This window comes from Hypanus sabinus, chromosome 6 (genome assembly GCF_030144855.1).
Source record: "Hypanus sabinus isolate sHypSab1 chromosome 6, sHypSab1.hap1, whole genome shotgun sequence".
NCBI lineage: Eukaryota > Metazoa > Chordata > Chondrichthyes > Myliobatiformes > Dasyatidae > Hypanus > Hypanus sabinus.
This window is the reverse complement of record NC_082711.1, coordinates 7896720-7922708: the sequence shown is the minus strand read 5'-3', so window position 1 is coordinate 7922708 and position 25989 is coordinate 7896720. Positions and strand designations below refer to the sequence as shown.

The 25989-nt window shown below is 43.5% G+C and overlaps 1 protein-coding gene across 1 annotated transcript in view; it reads right to left on the bottom strand.

Moving 5' to 3' along the window:
* Positions 1 to 25989, bottom strand: part of cpsf1 (cleavage and polyadenylation specific factor 1) — a 151079-nt gene that overhangs the window by 38226 nt on the left and 86864 nt on the right. Inside the window, exons 18-30 of the mRNA XM_059971633.1 lie at positions 23692 to 23802; positions 22175 to 22316; positions 21603 to 21781; positions 18771 to 18907; positions 17238 to 17415; positions 14810 to 15016; positions 13181 to 13270; positions 10961 to 11110; positions 8296 to 8448; positions 4986 to 5102; positions 2281 to 2371; positions 1425 to 1509; positions 306 to 447 (exon numbers count right to left, since the gene is read on the bottom strand). Coding sequence (XP_059827616.1) covers positions 306 to 447; positions 1425 to 1509; positions 2281 to 2371; positions 4986 to 5102; positions 8296 to 8448; positions 10961 to 11110; positions 13181 to 13270; positions 14810 to 15016; positions 17238 to 17415; positions 18771 to 18907; positions 21603 to 21781; positions 22175 to 22316; positions 23692 to 23802 — 1782 coding nt within the window. The remainder of the gene's footprint in view (positions 1 to 305; positions 448 to 1424; positions 1510 to 2280; positions 2372 to 4985; positions 5103 to 8295; positions 8449 to 10960; positions 11111 to 13180; positions 13271 to 14809; positions 15017 to 17237; positions 17416 to 18770; positions 18908 to 21602; positions 21782 to 22174; positions 22317 to 23691; positions 23803 to 25989) is intronic.

Genomic DNA, 25989 nt, shown 5'->3' with positions numbered 1-25989 from the left:
GGCATAGTGTCCCAAATAAACAAATGGAATTGCAGCTATTTTCGATTAGTTTTTGTTCTTTAAGATGTCCCAAATCAGTGGTTAACCCGATTAACCGATGGCCCAATATGAACCATCCCAATGAAAGACAAGGTTTTTCACTGCAGCTCAGTAAATGTGATAATACTAAACCAATTTCATCTCCACCCACCCACAGATGCTGTTCAGCTCACTGAGTTCCTACAACAGACTGCAACATCTGTAGTCTCATGTCTACGTAGGTACATAACGTTGATTACAGACAGAATGTAAGATTTCTCACTCACCCGGCCCCTGCATGTAACCTCCTCCCCTTGGGTGAGGCACGTCCCCACGGCGATGTAACCTTTCAGTCCTGACACAGTCTCCTCGCTTCTCAGGGACACCGTTTTCATGCAGGTTATGTGTTCCCAGTCTTCCATGTCAATCCTACATCAATTGAGAAGTGGAAGTCAGGAGAGTTGTGTTAACAAAGGCACTGGGTGCACAATCAGCTCTTCCGCCCCACCCTAACCACTGTTCTGCTCAACCATCAACACCCCATGCTCAACAACCTGCAGCAAGCCCAAGCTTAAATCCTTCCCAACCCTCCGTCACTTCAGCATGGTTCCCATACAGCACAGGAACAGGCCATTTGGCCCCCAATGTCCTGTTGATCCAATTCAATTAGCAATCAAATGGCTAAACTAATCTAATCTTTTCTCCCTACACAATGTCCAATTCCCTCACATTCATGAGCCAATCTAAACATCTCTTATATGTCCCTATAGCTTCTGCCTTTACCAACACCCCCGACACTTACCACTGCCTGTGTAAAAAAAAATCCCTCATATCAAATTACCCAATTCTCACTCCGTACTGGCAGCCTTGTCTCAAGGGTCCAAGTAAGGGAAATGCCCCATTGCAGCTCTCTTACCACTTGAGGTCAGCAACCCCACTGCTGATGAAGTTTTAAGAGTATTGGGGGACATAGTTAATTTATTGTCCCTCTGAGCACCATTCTCTTGCCTTTGACACCCTAACTAATCAAGAACCTCTGCTTTATATTATCTTCAGTGATCTGGCCTCCATAGCAGTCTGTGGCAATGAATCCATAGATTCACCACCCTCTGGCTAAAGAAATTTTTAAACTCTGATTTAAATGGATGCTCCACTTTTCTGAGGTGGTGCACACTGATCCTAGACTCTCTCACTATAGGAAACATCTTCTCTACATACACCCTATCCAGGTCTTTCAATATTTGCCGGGTTTCAATGAGACTCCCCCTCCCCTTATTCTTCTAAACTCCAGCAATTACAGGGCAGAGCCATCAAACACTCTTCATATGTTAACCCTTTCCTGCTTTGTTAAATTCCTCCAGCATTTTGTGTAACTCTTGCCACCAAGTCAAGTTGCTCTGACTTACCTGGTATTAGGAATGGCTTCCCAGCTGACAGGAGAGATCAGCTGAATAGAGAATTTATCCAGCACTGGATAGATATAGCGGTCATCTGCCAAAAGAGCATCATAACAACTTACACAGAATAACTAGAGTTTAGGTGCCACAGTAGCACAGTGGCTAGCGCGATGCTATTACAGCTCGGGCACTTGAGATTGGTGCTTAATTCTGATGACACCTGCACAGAGTCTGTACGTTCCTCCCATAGAGTGCATGGGTTTTCTCCGGGTGCTCCGGTTTCCTCCCACACTCCAGAGAAGTACCAGTTAGTAGACAAATTTGTCATTGTAAACTGTCCTGTGATTAGGCTACGGTTAAATAGGTGGGTTGCTGTGTGGCATAGCTCCCGGGCGTGGAAAGACCTGTTCCACACTGTATCTTTAGATAATATAAGAACCAGTGAGGATATATGGGGTGCCTGCAAGTATCATTATGCATCCGGTGCCAGCATAGCGTTTCCACAACTTTTACCCTAACTACATCTTTGGAATGCTGGAGGAAACTGGAGCACCAGTGGAAATTCACAAGGTTACAGGGAGAACTCCTTTCAGAAAGTGGTGACAATCAAGCCCTGATCTTACAGCTGGCACTGTAAAGCGATCCACCAGCTGCTACACTGAGGGCACCCTGTTACGTTACCATGTCAAGGAGAGCAGGTCTGTCCTTTTCATCATTGGTTAGAAGCTGCTGCCATTCATTTCAATAGAACATGAATGGGACAATCCCACAGTGCAGTGAGGAGCTAGTTGGGCTGTATAACTCATCTTTATACTTTTCCTTGAAATTCCTATTTCCCTTGGTTCGTTGCTGTGGACTTACTCACCACGTTCGACGTTCTCAAACTCTTTATCCTCCCCTGTCATCTTCGGTATTCGACTACAGATCTCTGGCACGCTCGTAGTTACAGCATACACCTGAAGAAGAGACACGAACATAGTACATACATACATGAACATACATTGAGGGGAGATTGGATAGAGGAAAAAAAAATTACGAGGGGTATAGATAGGTTAAATCTATGCAGGCTTTGGGTGGAGCTACGATATGGATTAAAGGTGAGAGATGAACATGAGGAGAGCATCTCCACTAAGAAGGCGGCAAGAGTGAGGAAGAAGATGCCAGCGGAAGTGGTGGGTGCATGGTCCATTTCAACATACAGGTGTCCCCCGCTTCACGAATGTTCGCTTTACGCCACTTCACTTTTACAAAAAACCTACATTAGTAACCTGTTTTCACATTACAAAGAGGATTTTCACTTTTACGAAGAATTTTCCCATATAAATTAATGGTTTTTCACTTTACACCATTTTGGCTTAAGAAAGGTTTCATAGGAACGCTCTACCTTTGTAAAGGGGGGGGTGGAGACACCTATACAAGAGAAATTTCGATAGGTACACAGATGGGAGGGGTACAGAGGGCTATGGTCAAGGTACGGGTCAATGGGACTAGAGTAACAGGTTGACAGGGTTTAATGTATATTATCAGTAAAGGACAAACACACTGGATTTCTTTTGTTGTGAAAAAGTACTGCAGTGACCTAATACAAGTCTATAAGATTAGGATAAACTATTATAGATTGAAAATGTTTCCACAGTTGTAGGGAAAAGTTTAATAGGTTAGGACTTTATTCCTTGGAGAACGAGGGGAGATTTGAGTAGGTACATGGATGGGAGAGCTATGATCTAGGTGCAAGTTGCTAGGACTAGGATGTTAATGGTTCAGCATGGACTAAATGGGTCAAAGGGCCCAATTCTGTGGATTATAGAGGACATCAAAGTGCAGATGACTGTGGCAGTGTGTAGTCACACTCAGACAAGGGAAACCTTTGAAGTGAGACTGCAACAGTCTGTATCAAGTCGACAAGCAAGGCCTCCAAAGTGAGACTTTTCTGGAAAGGTCTAAGAACATAGTGTCCCTTTACACAAGAGGGAGTGTCAGAGACAGATGATTTAGGAATAACAAAAGGATGGAGAACACACACTAACAAGCAAAGGACAATTGCTTTACTAACTTCAAAGTATCATTGGTTGTCAGCTTGTAGTTTCTATTGGCTTTTAACATCTCTATTGTGAATGGCAATTAATCTTGCAAATAAGGACATAATACAATTTACCAAATGGTCAATTTCTGTAACTGGTGACACCAACAGAATCAACAAACTCATTCGTAAGGCCAGTGATGTTGTGGGGGTAGAACTGGACTCTCTGACGGTGGTGTCTGAAAAGAGGATGCTGTCCAAGTTGCATGCCATCTTGGACAATGACTCCCATCCACTCCATAATGTATTGGTTAGGCACAGGAGTACGTTCAGCCAGAGACTCATTCCACTGAGATGTAACACTGAGCGTCATAGGAAGTCATTCCTACCTGTGGCCATCACACTTTACAACTCCTCCCTCGGAGTGTCAGACACCCTGAGCCAATAGGCTGGTCCTGGACTTATTTCCACTGGGCATGATTAACTTATTATTATTTAACTATTTATAGTTTTATATTGCTATATTTCTTCACTATTCTTGGTTGGTGCGACTGTAACGAAACCCAATTTCCCTCGGGATCAATAAAGTGTGTCTGTCTGTCTGTGACAGCATTCTGTTCTCCTTTTGCACAAGTGTGCAAGTGTTCTGCATCCAGTTATTTTATTTTATTATCAGCGATGACAGGACTTACAAAGTAGATTTCTTTCCTGCTTTAGCAAACAGCCAACCACCAACTGTTTAATTCCCCCACATTCCCACTAACTCCACTCTGCACATATCCAGACACTAGGGGTAATTTACAGCGACCAATTAACCCACCAACCCACACGTCTTGGGGATGTGGATGTGGGAGGAAACCAGAGGAGATGTCAATGTACCCACCCAGGGAGAACACGCAAGCTCCATGCAGGCAGCAGCCAAGATAAGGGTCCAACATGGGTCTCTGTTCAGGTAAGGCTGTGGTTCTACAAACAGCTGCAGTGTGCTGCCCCAAGATAAGAAAATGGTGAATAATTTCTTTTACTGTCATTATTTGGTGACTGATTGCTCTCTCGAACCTACCACATAGAAAGTTTGAAGACCTCTGCTTGAGTATCGGGCAACCTTTTTGAATTGAAATTATGAGAGGCATAGGCAGTCAGAATTTTTCCCCCAGGGTAAAAATGTCAAGTACTGGAGGATATACATTTCAGATGAGATGAATGAAGTTTCAAAGAGATATGCAAAGTAAATTTTTAATTTAAAACAGAACATTAGGTGTTTGGAATGGGCTGCCAGGAGTGGTGGAAGAAGCAGACACAGAAGTAGTAAATAAGAGGTTGATAGAGTGACACGTCAACAGGCACAGCATGGAGGGACATGGATCATGTGAAGGCAGAAGGGATTTAGTTTAATTTGGCATTGCATTTAGCACAACATAGTGTGTCAAAGGGTCTGTTCCTGCATTGTACAGTTCAATGTTTTACTTGAATTTAGTAAGGTGGAACACATTCCCAAATTCCTTGACTTATAATGAAGTAAACAGGACTAGATTTTTTAAGTGTTTTACCTTAGTTTCTACATGATAAGATACATAGTGTGCTGTGCAACGTAGAGGAATCTTCCGAACAGGCCACGGTGCATCGTACGACAAGTAGGTTGGCAACACGCTGATTCGGAGATCGCCCTACAGCAGAGGGAAAGACTGTAGATATGAAAAGGCAAGTGGGAGGGAAATGCCCTCAAATTCATGCTTTTAAAAAGAAACCTCCCGGCTGTAGTGTCTGCTAGGCCACTCCTCCATGGACTCTGTCTACACTTCATACTCAGTAATGCAACCCACATAATCAAAGACCTCAACCACCCTGGACACTCTCTTCCCTCTTCCATCAAACAGAAAACACAAAGGCATGAAATCACATGGCTTAAAGCAACTTCTTGCCTTGGGGTGACATAGGATCAGAAGACATAGAATCCCTGTGGGTACAGTTAAGAAACTGATGGGAATTATATAGAAGCCTCTGAATAGTAGCCAGGATATGGATATAAATTACAATGGGAGATAGAAAAGGCATGTAATAATGGCAATGTTACTATTGTAATGGGGGATTTCAATATGTAGCTAGATTAGGAAAATCAGATTGGTGCTAGATCCAAGAGAAGAAATCCAAAATGCCTACAAGATGACTTTATAGAGCAGCTTGTAGTTGAACCAACTAGGGGAAAGGCAATTCTAGATTGTGCAATAAATCAGATTTGATTAGGATGCTCAATAGGAAGCTTAAAGTAAAGGAGCCTTGGGAAGCAGCTTTCAACATATACATATTCTCAGTTCTAATCAACAAACTCCAAAACACAGGTCTCTGTACCACCTTCTGCATCTGGGTCCTTGATTTCCCCACCAGGAGACCATAGTCTGTGTGGATCTCCTGCTCACTGACAATCAATACTAACACTGAAATAGTGTACATGCTTAGCCCACAGCTCTACTCTCTCAACACCCACGACCCTCTGGCTAGGCAGAGCTCAAACACCATCTTTAAATTCGCCAATGACACAACTATTGTTTGCAGAATTCCAGATGGTGATAAGGTGGTGTGCATGAGCAAGGTAGATCAGCTGGTTGAATGGTGTTGTAGCAACAACTTGGTGCTCGACATCAGTAAGACGAAGATTGTGGACTTCAGGAAGAGGAAGTTGAGGGAATACACACCAGTCCTCATCAAGGGACCAGAAGTGGAAAGGGTGTCAACATCTCCAACGAGCTATCCTAACCTGATGCAATTACAAAGGCGGCAGCTATACTTCATTAGGAGTTTGAAGGGATTTGGTACGTCACCAAAGACACTCACAACTTTCTATCATGGAGAGCATTCTAACTGGTTCATCACTGCCTGGTATGGAGGGGCCACTGGACAGACTGGAAAAACCAGCAGAAGTTGTGAACACTGCCAGCTCCATCATGGACACTAGCCCCACCAGCATCCAAGACATCTTCAAAAGGGAATGCTTCAGAAAAGCAGCTTCCATCATTAAGGATCCCCCATCACCCATGCCCTCTTCTTACAGTTACCATCAAGGAGGTACCATCAAGCGGGGTAAATAGTGTTTATGGAAGCAGGGAGTCTGCAGAAGGACAGTTTGGGAGAATAGGCAAAGAGTGTAGGAAAGTGTATTCACTTTGGGAGCAAGAATGAAGGTGTGGATTATTTTCTAAATGAGAAGAAAATTCAAAAATCAGAGGTGCAAAGGGACTTGGGAGTTCTTGTGTAGGATTCCCTACATGTTAATTCTGACAACTCCCTTTACTTTCCTCCAATCACCTTAAAATTATGCTTCCTCATAATATCTATTTCCATCCTTGGAAAAAGTCTCTGGCTACTGCTTGAAGTACATCTCTTATCATTTTGTACACATCTCATTCTCCTCTTCAACATGAACAGCCCTAGCTTACTCACCCTATTCTCATGAGACGTACTCTCTAATCCAGGCAGCATCCTGGTGAATCTCCTCTGCACCCTCTCTAATCCAGGCAGCATCCTGGTGAATCTCCTCTGCACCCTCTCTAATCCAGGCAGCATCCTGGTGAATCTCCTCTGCACCCTCTCTAATCCAGGCAGCGTCCTGGTGAATCTCCTCTGCACCCTCTCTAATCCAGGCAGCATCCTGGTGAATCTCCTCTGCACCCTCTCTAATCCAGGCAGCATCCCGGTGAATCTCCTCTGCACCCTCTCTGATCCAGGCAGCATCCTGGTGAATCTCCTCTGCACCCTCTCTGATCCAGGCAGCATCCTAGTGAATCTCCTCTGCACCCTTTCTGATCCAGGCAGCGTCCTGGTGAATCTCCTCTGCACCCTCTCTAATCCAGGCAGCATCCTAGTGAATCTCCTCTGCACCCTCTCTGATCCAGGCAGCGTCCTGGTGAATCTCCTCTGCACCCTCTCTGATCCAGGCAGCATCCTGGTGAATCTCCTCTGCACCCTCTCTAATCCAGGCAGCATCCTGGTAAATCTCCTCTGCACCCTCTCTAATCCAGGCAGCATCCTGGTGAATCTCCTCTGCACCCTCTCTAATCCAGGCAGCATCCTGGTAAATCTCCTCTGCACCCTCTCTAATCCAGGCAGCATCCTGGTAAATCTCCTCTGCACCCTCTCTAATCCAGGCAGCATCCTGGTAAATCTCCTCTGCACCCTCTCTAATCCAGGCAGCATCCTGGTAAATCTCCTCTGCACCCTCTCTAAACCTTCCACATCCTTCCTATACTGAGGTGACCAGAACTGAACACAATACACCAAGTGTAATCTAACCTTGGCTTAACAGAGCTGCAACATTACCTCGAGGCTCTTGATTCAATACCCAGACTAACGAAGGCCAAAAGAAGCCTTCCGAACCACATTATCAACTTGGACAGCAACTTAGAGGAATCTATGGATGTGGATCCTAAGATCCCTCTGCTCCTCCACAATGGTTAGAATCCTGTCGTTAATTCTATATTCTGCCTCCAAATTTGACCTTCCAATTGAATCACTTCACATTTTTCTGGGTAGAACTCCATGTGCCACTTTTCAGCTCTGCATCCTGTCAACGTCCCATTGTAACTTAAACACCCTTCTACACTATCCACAACTCCCATCAACTTTTCCGTTATCTGACAGCTTATTAATTTGCCCTTTCACTTCTTCAACCAAATGATTTATAAAAATCAAAGAACATTACCTTCTAACTTTTGGGTCAAAAAGTAAAAGTAAAGAGCTTCCCTTTAAAACACAATTCGTCTCTATTGACTGATTTCCACGAGAGAGTCTGAGCTCCTCAACAAGAACCAAAGTTGCTCTGTCAATCAGCCTCATGACATGCTAACATGCATCTCTCCTCCATACCTGCTTGTTGAAGTACAAGAAGCCTTTCGGACAGTTGACATTGTGAAAGGGCGCAAAGGATTCAATCGGTCCATCGACCGTCATGGGGTGCAAGCGCAGGGCTCCTCGTGACGTCATGAACAGCCAGTGCGGGGATGGGCCACAGATGAATACCTAGGAACAGGACAGAGGGCACGTCAGCCATGCATTGAAAGCAATGTTTGCAGTACATTCCTTCTATCATATAACAGTGTGATGGATCTCTGAACAACACAAGAACGAGCTGAATGTCTCATACCACTTCTGGTGTTTCCTTGTTGAAGTTTCAGTACTCAGACACCTACAATAGTGATAAAATCAAAAATAGAGGGGTCGAGAAAGTTAAATTCAAGCAGGCTCTTCCCACTGAGTTTCGGTGAGATCAGAACTAGAGATCATAGGGTAAGGATGAAAGGGGGAACTTCTTCATTCGAAGTGTGGTGTGAATTGGAGCAAGCTTCCAGCAGAAGTGGTGGATGCAGATTCGATTTCGACACAACACAAGTACATGGATAGGAGGGGCACGTAGGGCTATGTCCAGGAGAAGATCAATAGGACGAGGCAGAATAATAATTCTAACAGACTAGATGGGCATCATAGTGCTCTTCAACCATCTGGGAGGAGATATAGGAGCCTGAAGACCCATACTCAATGAGTTAGGAACAGCTTTTTTCCCTTTGCTATCAGATTTCCGAACAGTCCATAAACATTATCTCATGACACCTCTTTTGCACTATTTATTTATTGTAACATAGTAATTTTTGTAATACTTTACATTGTATTGCTTCCACTAAGTGACAAATTTTACAACATGTCAGGAATAATGAATATGATTCTACCAGGACAATACAAGTACCGGGAAAGATTGCCAAAATCTTAAAATAACACGCTGGCCACTCAGGCAAAGATGAGGAGAAAACGCTTTCACCCAGATGGTGGGGATTCTTTGCATTTCTCCTAACAAGGCTAGTCAACAACAATTAGCAAACTTCTGGGTATTAAAGGGGGTTAATGCCAAGGTAACAGATTCGCCATGACCTTAACTAAAGGGGAGCACGTCATAGAGTCTGAGTCATACAGTAAGGAAATGGGCCTTTTGTCCCAACAGGCCCAAGATTAATTCCTAAATTGGTCCTGTATCCCTCCAAACCTTTCCGATCCATGTACCTGTCTAAGCGTCTTTTAAATGTTGTTAATGTACTTGCCTCAATTACTTCCTCTGGTAGTTCATTCCACATACATACCACCCCCTATGGAAAAAGTTGCTCCTCAGGTTCCTGTTAAACTTTCCTCCCTCCCTCTTCTGCCCTCCAGTTCTCGATTCCCCAACTCTGGGGAAAAAAATGACTCCCTCATGATTTTACACATATTTATAAGATCATCTCTCAGGTTCCTAGTTCCAATGAAAAAGTCCATGATTCAGACCCTCAAATCCTGTCTGCACACTTTCCTGCAGCAAGAGCTGAATGGCCTACTCCTGCTCCTGTTCATAATATTCTTCTACAGATATAGAACCAAGACCCTCAGGACTTGCGATTCAACACTGAACTGCATATTGGACACGAGTAGATAAAGGCTCTCGACCCAAAACGTCAACTGTTCATTCCCTTCCATTGATGCCGTCTGATGCTGAGTTCCTCCAGCAGATTTTTGTGTATTGCTCACAGGTGCAAGTCATTATTATTAGTGGGGGTGGATGAGGTGTCCAGAGAGGGGTACACCTCTGGTGAAAGGGCTTTCCATGTCCAATCTGGGGCAGCTCACTCACCTTTGGTCCCCACTGGACACTCAGCTCTTACCTGTGGCTCCAATGAGCTGTTTGTACATGACAGCGGCCACACCCTGATACACCACTTCAACAGGCTGGCTAAACCAGATCAGGTAGCCTCATACCCCAGTAAAGGAGGGACATCACTATCCGAGCACATGAAGTCAGCTCAGATGGACTGGGTGGATGAGATCCAACCGCCAGGAAGGTGGCTCTGCAACACTCCATGGAGAGCAAAGGGCACAACAAGGCACAGAAGTAGTGATGGTTACCCAAGGAAGACCCCAGTTCTTGACAGCTATTTGTACCACTGGACCCAAATTTCCGAGGTCCAAGAGAATGGAACAGCCCCTATTATGATGGCTTTTCTACTTTCAAACTGCAGCTGCATGGGTTTCCTATCATCGTCAGGTACAATGGACAACCACCAAAGTCATTATTTAAAAATTTGGCCAAGTTCTCAAAATTAAGATTTAGCAGCCCTGCATTTATATGGTGGCCACAGGATATTACAGTCAACCTAGGCACACTGTGGTGACATAGCAGCACTGGGCAGATAAAGCAACATCACTCGCAGAAAGATCCTACACAAAATCTGTTAGAGGAGCTCAGTGGGTCATGTAACATCTGTGGGGGGGAGAGAAATTGCCAGACTGATCCAGGGTTTCGACTGGAGATGTTGACAATTTCTTTCCCCCAAGAGGTGCTGTTCGACATGCAAAGTTCTTCCACCAGAACATTTGTTTCTGAGGCACACGCTTCTCAGATAGAACAGGAGACTGTACGACTATGACTTGTAATTTATGCACTATATTATTCCAGCGTTACGTTTCTGCTCAAAAAATGGATACTTCTACAATATGTCTACACATCCCTTACCCCCGAGTATCCAGATATATCTTCAAAATAGCGAAAGCGAGCAACCCTTGCTTTTGGGACTATCAGCTCCTCGCCCGTGGCAGACTCAACCTTCTTCTCCTTCTTGGACTGTTTGAGCTTCTTCTCCCTGAAGTTGATATTATGCGGCACCTGGGAAGGAATCGATTCATCATTCGACTAGCAGAAAAGAAGTGGCTTATTAAAACTGCCTAACAATTTCAAAGCATGCACGGAGGTTCTAACTCATCATTATTATGTGCCATGTCAGATGATGTTGGCGATTATGGTCTTACAACTGTTGACCATAATTATTCTTGGGTCGCGTCTTTACATTACAGATGACTAGAAGCCATTATCAATACTTTTCAGAGACCGTCTGTCTGGCATTGGTGATCACGTAACCAGGACATGTGATATGCACTTGCTTCTTATACCACCATCCACCACCTCCTCCCATGGCTTAGTATAATGCCAATTAGGGTGGGGGGGCTGAGCACACCCTACACCTTGCCCAAAGATGACCAGCAGACTAGCGGAGGGAAGGGAGCACCTTGCACCTCCTTTGGCAGAGACGTAACTCCACCCCATTCTAACTACATGAATGAAATTCAGAATGATGTAAGAGACAAAATCAATGAGGTTGCTCAATACTGAAATAGCCACTCCAATGTAAGGGTTTCTGTATGAAAAAAGACAATGAATTTCTGCACCACATACAAACTTCTAGAGTAGCTCAGCAATTCAGGTAGGATCCTCTCCGAGGCTTTAGAGAGGCTGCAGGAGGGGTTAACCAGGACGCTGCCTCGATTAGGGGGCACATGAGGTTGGGCAAACTTGGGTTGTTTTCTTCTGAGTGGCAGAGCAGGCAAATAATATCTTTTTCCCAGGGTTGAAATGTCTAACACCAGAGGACATGCATTTAAGGTGAGAGGGGGTAATTTAAGGAGATGTTAGAGGCAAGTTTTTTTTTAATATAGGGTGGTGGGTGCCTGGAATGCACTGCCTGGGGTGGGGACAGTGGTAGAGGCAGATACACCAGAGACTGTTAAGAGAAATTTAAGTAGGCACATGAATGTGAGGAAAATGGAAAGATATGGACATTGTGTAGTCAGAAGAGATTAGTTTATATGATAATTTATTTGTTTCACCACAATGTTTCTTTCTTTCTTTTTGTATTTGCACAGTTTATTGTCTTTTGCACCCTGGTTGAACGTCCATGTTGATGCGGTCATTCATTGATTCTATTGTGATTATTATTCTATTATGGATTTACTGAGTATTGTCAGAAGAAAACGTATCTCAGAGGGACATGCATGCACTTTGATAATATATTTATTTTCAACTTTGAACATTGGGCCTGTGCTGTATTGTTCAATGTTCTATCAAGACTGCATCTTCTGATGAAGGATCTCAGACTGAAATGTCGCCTGTTTAAACTCCATAGATCCTGCCTGACCTGCCAAGTTCATCCAACATTTTGTGTGTGTTATTCAAGATTTTCAGTATCTGCAGAATTTCTTGTGTATATAAAATGCAGTATTATAATATATAATTATACTTATAATATGCAGTCTTTCTATCCAAAAATACTACAGGATGAGTTTTTTTTTAAAAATGTTGCTACTTCTGTACATATGACAAAATATCTCTGCACTGCAAGGTCAAGGACAAACCAGTTAATTAGGTTAATTAATTAATTAACATTAATTTAAAATGCTCCCAATGGCATGCATCTCAACCAACCTCTGACAAATCCAGCTCCTGGCTTTTCTACTAACAGGAGAAGGGGTTGGTTACTAGCACCTTAAAACCAGTCGTTCCAGGCAAATGGGGCTCATCAGCTGTAGTTGGCAGCTTATCTAGAAGGAAAGTTCTATTCTCAACTCTCCACTGCCTTGCAGTCATACTTCCTCATGGGGAAGGCTCCGGGAGTAAATCCAGAGCTGCAGCACCGCAGCTGCCAAACGGCATCAGGTTCTGCCAATCCACTGGATTCATCAGCCGTGTGGAGAGGGGAGCGTGCTGCACAGGCGACAGCTTGCTCACTATATTGTACTGCCCTAGCTTGCATATACGTAGACAACTAGGACGCAACAACTATGGTTGACCCCAAACAACGGGGAGCCTCACATGTCTCATTATCTAAAATGGTTCATTTTATGGAGCCAGTGATATGGATGAGAGCCTTGAACTCACTGTTTCCACAGTGGTGTTACGTACCTTTTTAAATCGGACCTTCAAGTTGTTCTGGCTTTGCTGTGCGTCATAGGGAAAAGCCTCGTAGATCAGAAGCTCCTGTTCCACATGAACCTGCAACAGACAAGTTGCAAAGACATTTACTTCTGTTCCCAGAGCTGGCACTTATGGGCAGCACAGCAACACAGCAGGCAGCCTAATGGTGTACATTGTCAGCAATACCAAGGTCAGGGTTCAGTTTCCGCTGCTGCTTGTAAGAAGTTTGTACGGTCTCCTCCATATGGGAGCATGGGTCTCCTCCCATATTCAACAGGCTTAGTAAAGTTGGTGCCAAACACACCCATGGTTGTGATGGATCATTGACACATTTCATTGATGCATTTCACTGTATGTTTCAAGGTTTCAACGTACATGTGACAAAGCTACTGTTCAAACTGCTTTATGCAGGGATATATGTGGTGACAGATATGTACTTTAATAATAAATTTACTCTGAACTTTGAGATGGGGACACACATCTGCAGTATTTGTTAAACTGTCATCTGCTTTATTTTGTGATCTAGCCGCTCTTCTCTCGCCTGAAGCCTAACAGCTTGCAGCAAAACTTGTCCTGTGGGGAGGAAAGAGGGTGAGAACAAAGCCAAGGGAAACTGATGCGATGCATTCAAGTGTTTTGCAAACAATGGTTGAGGGGAGCCACAGTTCAGAAAGAAAGACAACATTTTGGAGATACCTGTACAGAAAATCAAGAGCATGAGATGAAGTGTCCTTGAAAGTGAGTCCATAGGTTGTGGGAACCATGCTCTTGATAGTTATTTATTTACATTATTATTTTATTTCTTTGTACTTACTGTGAATGAGTCTCAGGGTAGTATATAGTGACAGACACATACCTTGATAGTAAACATCAACACAATATTGTGGGCCAAAACAACATCTTTTCCCCTGGGTTGGGGTATCAAGAACTAGAGGGCATAGGTTTAAAGTAAGAGGGGAAATACTTAATATGAGCACATAGAAAATGGAGCATATATGGAAAGAGCTGCCAGAGAAAGTGGCTTAGGCAGGTAATAGTGACAAAACTCAAGAGGCACTTGGACAGGTACAGGTAGAAAACACTTGGAAGGTAATGGGCTGCCAATTACCGGCAAATGCGACTAACTTGGAAGGGGCATCTTGTTTGGCATGTTTCCGCACAGTGTCGTTTTATGACTGACCAGTTGAGAAGTCCAGCAGAAGTTCAGATTTCCAGCAGCTGCGGATTTGTTGATTTTCATCCACAGTCCTGAGGTAGGGAATTACCACAATTTCCAAGATTTTTAAAATTTTTTGAGATAAACCATGCAACAGGCCCTACTGGTCCAACAAGCTGCACTGCCCAGAAACCCACCTATTTAACTCTAGTCTAATCACAGGACAACATACAATGACCAATTAACCTACTAACCAGTATATCTTTGGACTGAGGGAGGAAACCAGTGAACCTAGAGGAAACACACACGCTCACAGGAAGGAATGTACAAACCTCCTACATGGGCATTGGAATTGAACTCCAAACTCCGTCATCCCCAAGCAGTTACAGCATTGTGTTAACTGCTGTGCTACCATGGCACCCCAAATACACTGGATGTACATTCACCACGCCAGTGCTTACCAGAAGGAAAGGCCTGGTCTGGCGATTACCGAGCCCAACCAACAGGACCTCTCTCACTGCTGGCATCTCAGTAAGGCGGGCAAACTCCTCTTTCTTGACCTCTCCCTGGGTAACGTGCTGTCCGGAGGAGCTGTCCACCAACACGCGCTGACCCACTGGAAAATTCTTCACCAGGAACACCAGGCGCCAGTCAGGCAGCTGGTAGATCTACACAGAAGCAAAGGTAGGGTTCAATCATGGCTGCTGGTGCTGGTCCCCTAACAAAGAACAAACTTGGTCATTTTGAAGATCAGCATGGTCATTTATGCATGGAGCCAAAAGAAATGGGGCAGATCTTAAATGGATTTTTTGCATCTATGGAACAGAGGCAAAACAACAGTGAGGTCATGGATAGTATACAGTTCACAGAAGAGGAGATGCTTGTTGTCAAGGCAGATTAGGATGGATAAATCCCCAGGGCCTGACATGGTGCTCCCTTGGACTCTGCATGTTTCAATGTACATGAGATAAATAAATGAATCTGAAAAGTTAAGAGAGGGGCAGGTCCGCCTTCTAATATTGTAGTTAATGGTTTGTTGCTGCACAGAGCCATTACTATCCCACTCATACAGTTCTGTAATACAGTTACAGGCCCTTCAGCCCAACTCATCCATGTTGGCCAAGCTGCCTATCCGAGGCCTTAGCTGACAGTTGCAGCAGGCACAGAGAAATCTTGAGGTTTATAAAAACATGAGGGATGTAGGTAAGGTGAATAGCCACAGACTTCTCCTCAGGGTAGGCGAATCCAAAATGAGAGAGCGTATATTTGGAGTGAAAGGTGGAAAAGTTCAAAAGGGACCTGAGGGGCAACTTAATCCATCCAGAGGATAGTGCGTATATCAAATGTCTGCCAGCGAAAATGGTTGAGGCTGGTACAGTTACAATGTTTAAAACTCATTTGGACAGGTACATGGATAGGAAAGGTTTTTAGAGGAACATGAGCAAAATGGGAATTGATCAGTTAGGCATCTTCGACAAGTAGGGCTGAGGGGTTCACTTTCCGTGCAATATTTCTATCTCTGGTCAGAGTCTATAGTGATTGAATAAAACAGAGAAGGTCACAAGGTGGAGAGTGATTCCAAGAATGAAAGTGTTGGACGGCTCTGGGCCACGCTGGGGGGTGGGGGGAGAAGAGGAGAGATCTCATTGAAATCTATCAAATATTGAAAGGCCTAGGTACAATGGTTTTGAAGAGGACGTTTCCTGTGGTGGGTTGTCTAGGACCAGAGGCACAGTCTCAGAATACAGGATGTCCATTTAGAACAGAGCTGAGGAGAAATTTCTTTACCCAGAGGGCAGTGAACCTGTGGAATTCATTGCTACAGACAGCTGTGGAGGCCAAGTCATTGGGTATATTTATAGTAGAGGTCGATAGGTTCTTGATTAGTGAAAGCATCACAGGTTTTGACAAAAAAAAGTAGGAGAATGGAATTGAGAGTGATAATAAATCAACCTTGACGGAATGACAAAGTAGATTCGATGGGCTGTAGGCCCTAATTATTCTATGTCTTATAGAAACAGCTTACAGAAAGCTAAGTTACTGCAAACATAATAATTCCATTGATACATTCACTACAAAAGAGATTTTACAGTGAAGCAGAACATGAGCTGACCTGATAGAGGTGTCCAACATCTGACAGATTGGACAGCCAGAGTCTTTTCCCCCAGGGTGAATATGGCAAATAGGAGAGGGCATAATTTTAAGGAAATTGAAGGCAAATACAGGGAATGCTGGAGGTAGGTTTTTTCTTAACACAGAACAGTGGGTACATGGAATGCACTGCCAGGGATGATGCTGAGGCAGATACATTAGGGATATTTAGATAGGCAGATGGATGAAGTAAAAATGGAGGACTATGTCGAAGAAAAGGGTTAGATTGACCTTAGAGGAGATTGCAAGGTCAGCACAAAATTGTGGGCTGAAGGGATTGTACTATGCTGTGCTGTTCTATATTTTATGTTCTCTAGAACCAAAGTTAGCAATCAACGCACAGTACCCTAACTAATGGGGGTGGTCCCAAGCCCTGTTGAAGGAGGAGGGGTAGCAACCACATTTCATAAAATCCCAGCACTACAAAAACTCCAAAGACCTCATCACTGGGAGAGGAAGGATCTTTGCTGAATTACACCTTGAATCACTTGCCCAGTACTGAGGATTCCTGCAAGCTGCTGTCGGTAGCATATGCCCCAGTAGGAGCAATGAGCTTAAGATGATAACAACACAGAGTAAACTGATAGGGAGGCTTTGCTGGCCCAGCCTCTGATTGGTGGCAAGCATGGGTGGGAGATTCCCCAGTGTGGTTCTTACAACACACACAGTGTGGCCAGACATAAAGGATTCCCTCTCCCTATTGTCCCTCCGCTCACCCATCACAGGACCCATTCTCACCTCCATGACGCCGTTCTCCCTCACCAGCATGCACCAGTTGGTGGGCTCTATTTTGAACTGCGAAGGCTCCTTCTCAGCCATCGGCACGGAGGTACGACTTGGCTCCTCTTTGGGAGGGCTGAAGAGTGCCGACCCTGACTCTCCATACAGCATCTCTTCCTCATCATCCACGGTGGTGCTGTTAGGGGTGGGGGGGTGAGGAGGAGCAAGTGAAAGCAACACATCAGTGAGGCAACAAAACTCTTGGAGGTCACAGACAAGGAAACTATTCAGCAAGTGTTAACCACGATGGAATGGCAGAGCCTAATTCTGCACCAATGTCTCATGGACCAACGTAGTCAGAGGATGTGGAGAGAGTGCCATACTTCCGGAGCCAACATTGCATGCCAACCCGTACATCTTTGTGGGAGGAAGCCAGACTGCCCAGAGGAAACCCACTTGGTGATGGGGAGAACATACAAACTCTTTACATACAGCAATGGGAATTGAAACCTGATCTTACAGCTGGTGATATAATAGCATTATGCTACCGTGCCGCCTCTACACCCTGTATGACCATGGAGTGATATGGAATTAATGCATGCAACTGGGATTAGCACAGATGAGCTGAACGGCCTGTTTAACAGACAAGTATTGTAGCTTTGCTATTTTATACTGGGGAGCAAGGGAGATAACCACGAGCAGAGAAATGTATTTGCCCTTTCCAGTACCAAAGTCTCAATGTGAATCGAAATCCAGGTTTAGGAATAGTTGTTACCTTTCAATCATCAGAGCCCTGAACCAGCATGGATAACTTCACTCAGAACTCTGTACTGATTCTACAACCTACAGACTCACTTTCAAGGATTCTACAACTCATGTTCTCAGTATTATCTATTAATTAATAATAATTATTATCATTAGTTTATTTGTATTTGCACATTTTGTCCTCTTTTCCACACTGGTTGTTCGTCAGTCCATGGTTATGTACAGATTTTCATAAATTCTGCTATATTTCATTAATTTCCTATAAATGCCTGCAAGAAAATGAATCTCAAGGTAATATATGGTGACATACAGGTACTTTAATAATAAATTTACACTGAACCTCTCTATTCCAGGCACCCTCTCTTCCGATGAGACGACCATAACTGAACTTTAGTAACCATGTGACTAAATTTGAGAGGGTGCAGCAATGATTGACAAAGATATTCAAAATTCAAAGTTCCATGCTCAATGTAAATTTATTATCTAAGTACCTATATGACACCATATAATACCCTGAGATTTGCTAAAGGTTATGCTAGCGTGCAGTTCTGGTCACCACACTACAGGAATGATAAGTGATGGGAGTCGTCAGAGCAAGAACATAAATACTTATAGTAAACCAATGGATGACTATTGGAGACAGATCTAGAAACAGGAATAGTAGGGTCGACAGCGTATACACTGTTAATATTCTTGTACGCCCCTCAAAATTTAACAAGAACAACCATAAGCACTGTTTAAAATCCTGAAGGCAAGGTATTAAACATGAGGGTTCAATGTCCTTACCTGATGTTGGTGATCATGGTTTCCATCTCTGACAGGCTCCCTTTCACCATGTCTTCCTTTATGGTGGAGGCTCGGCTTTCTGTGGTGAACATTCCACTGACATCCCGATAGGCACAAAGCGCTATCACCTTCGACAACTAGAGAGGCAGAATTTGAAAATGCAGTTATGGTATTTATTCCAGTACTTGCACAGTAAGGCATAGAACCGGGATAGCACAATGTCATGGTATCATCGCGGTTAGCACGACAGGACATTGGAGTTCGTTCAATTCCAGCATCCTCCATAAGCAAGTTTGGTATGCTCCTCCCTGTGTGCGCCCGAGTTTCCTCCCACAGTTCAAAGCTGCACAGGTTAGTAGGTTAAATGGTCAATGTAAATTGTCCTGTGATCAGACTTGGGTTAAATTGCTGGGTTGTTGGGCGGAAGGGCCTGTTCCACTCTGTACCTCTAAACAAAATAAAAATTTTCTGCAGAAAGTTTTTTTATCCAGCTATCTAGCTAACCTGCAACCCAAGTGAAAATACAATAATGGCATTTATTTGAGCACCTGCACGGTAGAGCACAGAATCAGGAGATCACTAGGTCACGGTATCGTAACTGTTAGCAAGGCACTATTACAGCTCGGGGCATCAGAGTTTTCTATAAACAAGTTTGTATGTCCCTTCCTGTGTGTTTCCTCTGAATGCTCCGGTTTCCTTCCACAGTCCAAAGACATACCATTGTAAATTATCCTGTGATCAGGCTAGGGTTAAATCGATGGGTTACCGGGAAATGTGGCTCAGTGAGCTAGGACTGGTCCACACCATACCTCTAAACAGAAGACCATAGAAACACTAACTTCACTGTTCCCTCAATGCAAGAAAAGGCCCATTGGAGCATAAACTGTACACAGGCCTGTTACGGCACAAAATGGTTATTCATGCCATTCCCAGTTCCATCCCCTTTCTCCAAGCACCTGTCCAATTCACTTCAAGCTCTCCTTGAATGTTTCCATCATCCCTACAAGCAAGTAGTTCCAGGTCAGTAAAATAAACATCTCCCACTGTCCAAAAGCCCCTCTGCAGAATCTTAAGCATGTCCTCCTTTTAAAAAATATTTAGAGATACAACAGGCCCTTCCAGACCAATGAGCCGCTGCCACCCAATTACACCCATGGGACCAATTAACCTACTAATCCAAGCTGTTATGCATCCAGATTGAATGTTTTTTAATCCTGTTCAGCTCTTGGGTCTTCTTCCACTGGTCTGTTAAGTTGAAATAATTTCCCTCAAAGATAATCTGCAGATCAGCATTTTTGAACTATGCTCCTAAACTGTAGACTTCAGAACCTAAAACTATACGGGATGCAACTTCAAGCACCAGCTCAAAACCTATTTATTTAACCTTGCTTTTAAAAGACAAAGATGTCAGTTACTTCCATGTTTATTTTCATTATTATATATTTTCATGTTTGCTCTTTATTCCAATGTAAAGCACTTCAAACTACATCATTGAATAAATAAGTTAATATTATTATTTATTCTATGGTACATCAATAAAATCCGTGGAGAACTTGGAGAGAATAAAATTAGGAGTCACACTGAATTAATGCGAATAGGTGGTGGAGAGACAGTACAGACTCAGTGGGCCAAATGGGGAAGCAGCTTCAGTCCTATGTCCACTATATTGATATAGTGATCCACAAAGGCACGACATCAGTCTATTTTGTCAGAGTGTGAGGACATTTGCTATGTCACCGTGTTTAGCTGATTTAAGTACCAAGCCAGATTAAAAAATTAAGATGTTGAGACCAAGGGAGCTTCAGGACCAGGTTCACTGGCTTCAGCGCTGATCTGCTTCCATGCCGTGGACTCATCTTCGCAGACTCTGCGGTTTATGGTCTGTGTATTATTACTTTTTTTAATTGTTTCACCATTCGTTTTTCTTTGCACATTGAGTGCTTGGCAGTCTTATTTTTGAATCAGTCTTTGCTGTGTAGGGATTTCTTTTGTGAACTCTATTGTGTTTACTTGTTTTGTGTCTGCTTATAAGAAGATAAATCTTCAGGTTGTATAAGGTACACATATTCTAATAATAAATGTACTTTCAATAGGCGTATGGTGGAGAACACTCTGATTTGTTGCACGAACGCTTGGTAAGAAGGCTCTAATGGATAGGATCACGAGGCTGCAGAGTCAGCCTTCCCACCATCGAGGACCTTTTCAAGAGGTGGTGTTTCAAGGCGGGGGCATCTAACATTAAGGACCCTCACCATCCCAGACCCCATCCACTTTTCTCATTACTACCATCAGGAAGGAGGTACAGAAGCCTGAAGACCCATACTCAACAATTCAGAAATAGCTTCTTCCCCTCTCCCATCAGACTTCTGAATTGTCCGTGAACACGACCCAGTTATTCCCTTTATTTTGCACTATTTTTTTATTTTGTAATTTATAATTATTTTACATCTTTGCACGAAACTGCTGCCACTGAACAAATTTCATGATAAAAAAAACCTTCATTCTGCTTCTTCAAGGACCCTCTTAATTGCTGCATTGCTCTCTGAATATCTCATTATTCCTGTTTTTATTTGCACTTACCTTGTTTTTTTTTGTACAATTTTGTAATTTAAAGTAATTTTGTTTTGCACAGTATTGCTAACACAAAACAACAAATTTCATGTCGTACAAGTTGGAAACAGTCAAACTTATTCTGATCTGTTTCCAACTGTAAGTTTGTTAATGTTAGCGAGAGCACCCTCGTTTCCTCAAGTTGTGATCGGAAAAGGCACGATGCTTTGCACATGACCAGGGAATTTGCTCCTTAGCCTCGTGTTATGCTGGAATGCTTACCATATGTATCTGTGGTTTCTGCATGGTCAGTCTGTGGGTGTTTCCTCCATACGTGTCACGCTTCAGAACAAACATGGTGACCTGGCCTTCCCCACTCATGATCACCACGTAGGGATCACACACTGCGCAGTGCATTATTGGCGAGCCCAGATCCACAGGAATGAAGTGCAGCTGGTTCACTGACAGGAAAGGAAGAGTTATTCAGAAGCAGCAAACATTGGAATTGAACAAAGGGCAGTACAGCACAGGAACAGGCCTTTCAGATAACACTGTCTGTGCCAACCATGATGCCAAACTAAATCTGTTTGCCTTCAATCCATATCCCTCCGTCCTCTGCACATTCATGTGCCTGTCCAAATGCCTCTTAAACGTCACTTTGTACCTGCTTCCACCGGCTCACCAGGCAGCATGTTCCCTGTACCCCAGTGCAGACTGTTGGTACAATAGTTTTTTTTTAAGATTTAAGTGTGACTGGAACTAAGAACGTAAACAGATTGAATCTGTGGTAAGACAAGCCAATACGAGGACTGGGTGTATCTATTGGGCTGCATCCACTGGGTGTAATTACTTACCGCCCTCCAATAACCGGATTCCCAATGGCGAAACCTGTACAATGTATTTATTGTCTCCGATGTTGCCTGCAAAAATGGTGGGACCTTGAGTGGCAAAACCACTGGCATCCAGCTCCATGATCTCCTGGCCCGTCTGCAGGATCTGCCATTAGGAGAGACAAACAGACAGACCAGCTAGTGTTAGATAGATATGAATGGATGTGGTGAGAATGCTTCCTCTAGTGAGTGAGTCTAGGACGAAAGGGCACGCTTCAGAATACAGTGATGCCCCTTTACAAGAGATGAGGAATTTCTTCAGCCAGAGTGTGGTGAACCTGTGCAAATTCATTGTCACAGATGGCCAGAGAGGCCAAGTCAATGCGTGTATTTAAAGTGAAAGTTGATGGGTTCTTGATTAATAAGACAAAGGTTATGGGAAGGCAGGAGAATAGGGTTGAGAAGGAAACTATAGCAGTCATGAGTTGAATTGACTTTGTTTCTTACATCCTCACATACATGAGGAGTAAAATACTTTATGTTATGTCTCTATCTAAATGTGCCATGTGCAATCATAGTAATTTACAATTTATAATAAATAGAACAGTAAATGTAGTATAGAGTACACTCAAATCGGCGTGAGTTCATCAGTCTGATGGCCTGCTGGAAGAAGCTGTCCCAGAGCCTGTTGGTCCTGGCTTTTATGCTGTGGTACCGTTTCCCAGATGGTAGCAGTTGGAATAGATTGTGGTTGGGATGACTTGGGTCCCCAATGATCTATGGGACCTTGTTACACACCTGTCCTTGTAAAAGTCCCGAACATGAGAAGTTCACAACTACAGATGTGCTGGGCTATCCACACCACTCTCTGCAGAGTCCTATGATTGAGGGAGGTACAGTTCCCATATCAGGCAGTGATGCAGCCAGTCAGGATGCTCTCAATCGTGCCCCTGTAGAAAGTTCTTAAGATTTGGGGGTCCATACCAAACTTCCTCAACCATCTGAGGTGAAAGAGGCGATGTGCCTTTTCCACCACACAGCTGGCCTGTATAAACCACGTGAGGTCCTCGGTGATGTAGATGCCAAGGAACTTGAAGCTGTTCACCCTCTCAACCTCAGATCCATTGATGTCAATATGGATTAGCCCCTCTCCATTCATCGAATAATAGAGCAGACACAATGGGCAGAATGTCCTAATTTTCTCCTTTGTCCTATGGTCTCACACATGACCTTACCAATTCTCGGAGTGTGCTGTAATTAGTAATGATGTTTCCTGCTTTATAACATTGATAACACTTAAAAATAACTCCATTAACTTAAAATATTATGGGTCAAACTGATTCTGTGAAATATACTACACACAAAAAAAAGATACTTGGTTCCTAAGGAATAATAAAGCACGTCAGCTGCTAGAATTGAATGCAAAAGCATCTTTTATAGATTATTCATGGAAATCCAAATGTATCAGAAATTAAATGTTATTCTTATATCACTCCAAGAGAGGAAGGTACAATGGTGATTATTCAGAAAGCACTGCCTACCATTGTTGAGTCCTCACGACTTAAAATAAGGAAACCATGTTTCTTCACGTCTTCCTCTGGGGTGACATCTTTAGATTCCTTCTCTGCCTTCTCTCCATCTCCTGATTGATCCTAAGCAAAGAATACCAAGATGGGGATCAAGAAATGAAATGCTCAGACAGAAACAACAAGTTTCATATAAAGTACGATCCTTCTAACAATTACCCAACCAATAATTGAACAGGTTAACATAGAACAGTACAGCACAGGAAAGGCCCTTTGGCCCACTATCTCTATGCTGACCACAATTCCAAATAGAACTAATCTCATCTACCTGCGCGTGGTCTATACCCCTCTATTCCCTGCCTGTTAAAGAGTTGCTATTAAGATTCAAGATTGGTTAACGTCATTTCTAGTACATAAGTGTTAAGCAAAACAAGACTGTTACTCCTACCCAGTCCAGCACAAAAAAAGATAAAGAACATAATAATAAAACACAATAAATATAAATAATAAGACAGTTTATATGCACAGATTGATTGTATGTCCATGAAGTGAGACTAGGCACAAGAGTGTCTGTACACAAGATGACTGTGACAGGAAATTATAAAATAGTGGTGTTTGGGGGTATGGAGGGGTGGGTTAGCGTTGATCAGCCTTGAGGAAAGTAACTGTTTTTGAGCCTGGTGGTCCTGGCGTGAATGCTACGTAGCCTCCTCCCTGACAGAAGTGGGACAAACAGTCCTTGAGCAGGGTAGATGAGATCCTTTGTGATGTTTTCAGCACCTTTCTGTTTACATGCCGGTAATGCATTGGGCAGTTTTGACTATCTATTGTAAAGCATTGTAGGAGGATTATTTGAATGAAAATATCCAGTTTGTACTGTATTTGTCAACGTGGAGAGGATAGCAAGTTTCTCAATCTGGTGGGAGCAAAGGTGGTTGGGATGGTAAGTGTGGAGCGCTGTGAGACAGGCTGCAGAGAGGGAGTGCAAGGGTGGGAAGGGAAACATGGGTTCAAATAGACCCAGCCCTGAGACACCAGGTAAGGTCATTTGATTCTAAACAATTGGTTTATTGCTCATTACAGAATATCTCCCTGGTGCTTCCTGCTCCCTACCCTCTCCCTTCCCCCTTTTCCCAACCATGATTCCCTCTCCCTGCCCCCTTCCCACTCTCAGGCCACAATAGCGATATCAGAATCTTGCCTAACAAATCTTTTGGAACCCTTTGAAAAAATAACAAGCAGGATAGACAAAGGAGAATTGGTTGATGCTTTCTACTCTGTTGGTCAGGGTCAATCTAGCTGTCTTTGTATATGCATGTCAGGCCAGTATGATATGGAGAGCAAGCTGTTGCCCTTGTAGCAGGCTCCCCTTCTCCATGCAGCTGATAAATCCAAAAGAATAACAGAGACTGATACAGTTTGGCACCAGCAGCATCACAGGAGTTGCCAGTCAACTTTGCACTCAATGTAGGACTGCCTTTGGGATTCCAGCTCCAGAATTTTCCTCAGAATTTATTCTCGAAGCCTTCTCCATGACTGGGTATAGCCGCAAGGCAGTGGAGGTTTGAGATCAAAGTTTTCCTTCTACCACTGACCTATAATTTCCTGGATTATTCCTACTGCCTTCTTATACAAAGGAAGGGTAGCTATTCCCTGGTCTTTTAGCACCTCATTGAGGCTCAGGTGGAATATATTTCAAAACTAAGTTTTTAGGGGGCATACTGAGGAATTGAAAGGTACCACAAACAAAAGATTCCCACAATCTCTCCTGTCACCTTGAAATTATGCCCCAGTATTAATTAGCTCTTTCCACCTTGAAAGGAGTCTTCGGCTGTCCACTCAATCTACGCTTCTTACATTCATTCATTAAGTGCCCTGTTGTATTGACACGGGTGATCATGCTCTATGACCATGATTGTTCTTGACAAATTTTTTACAGAAATAGTTTGTCATTGCCTTTTCCTGGGCATTGATTTTACAGGATGGGTGACCCCAGCCATTATCAATATTCTTCAGAGATTTTCTGCCTGGCATCAGTGGTTGCATAACCAGAACTTGTGATGTGCACCAGCTGCTCGTACGACCATCCACCACCTGCTCCCATGGCTTCATGTGACCCTGTTTGGGGTTGCGGGCATGGGGAGGGGGCTAGACAGCTGCTACACCTTGCTCAAGGGTGACCTGCAGACCAGCAGAGGGAAGGAGCTCCTTACACTTCCTTTCGTAAAGTAGTATCTCCACGCTGCCACCCAAACTTGTATACCTTTATCAAATCATCTCCCAACCCCCTTCTCTCCAAACAGAAAAGTCATA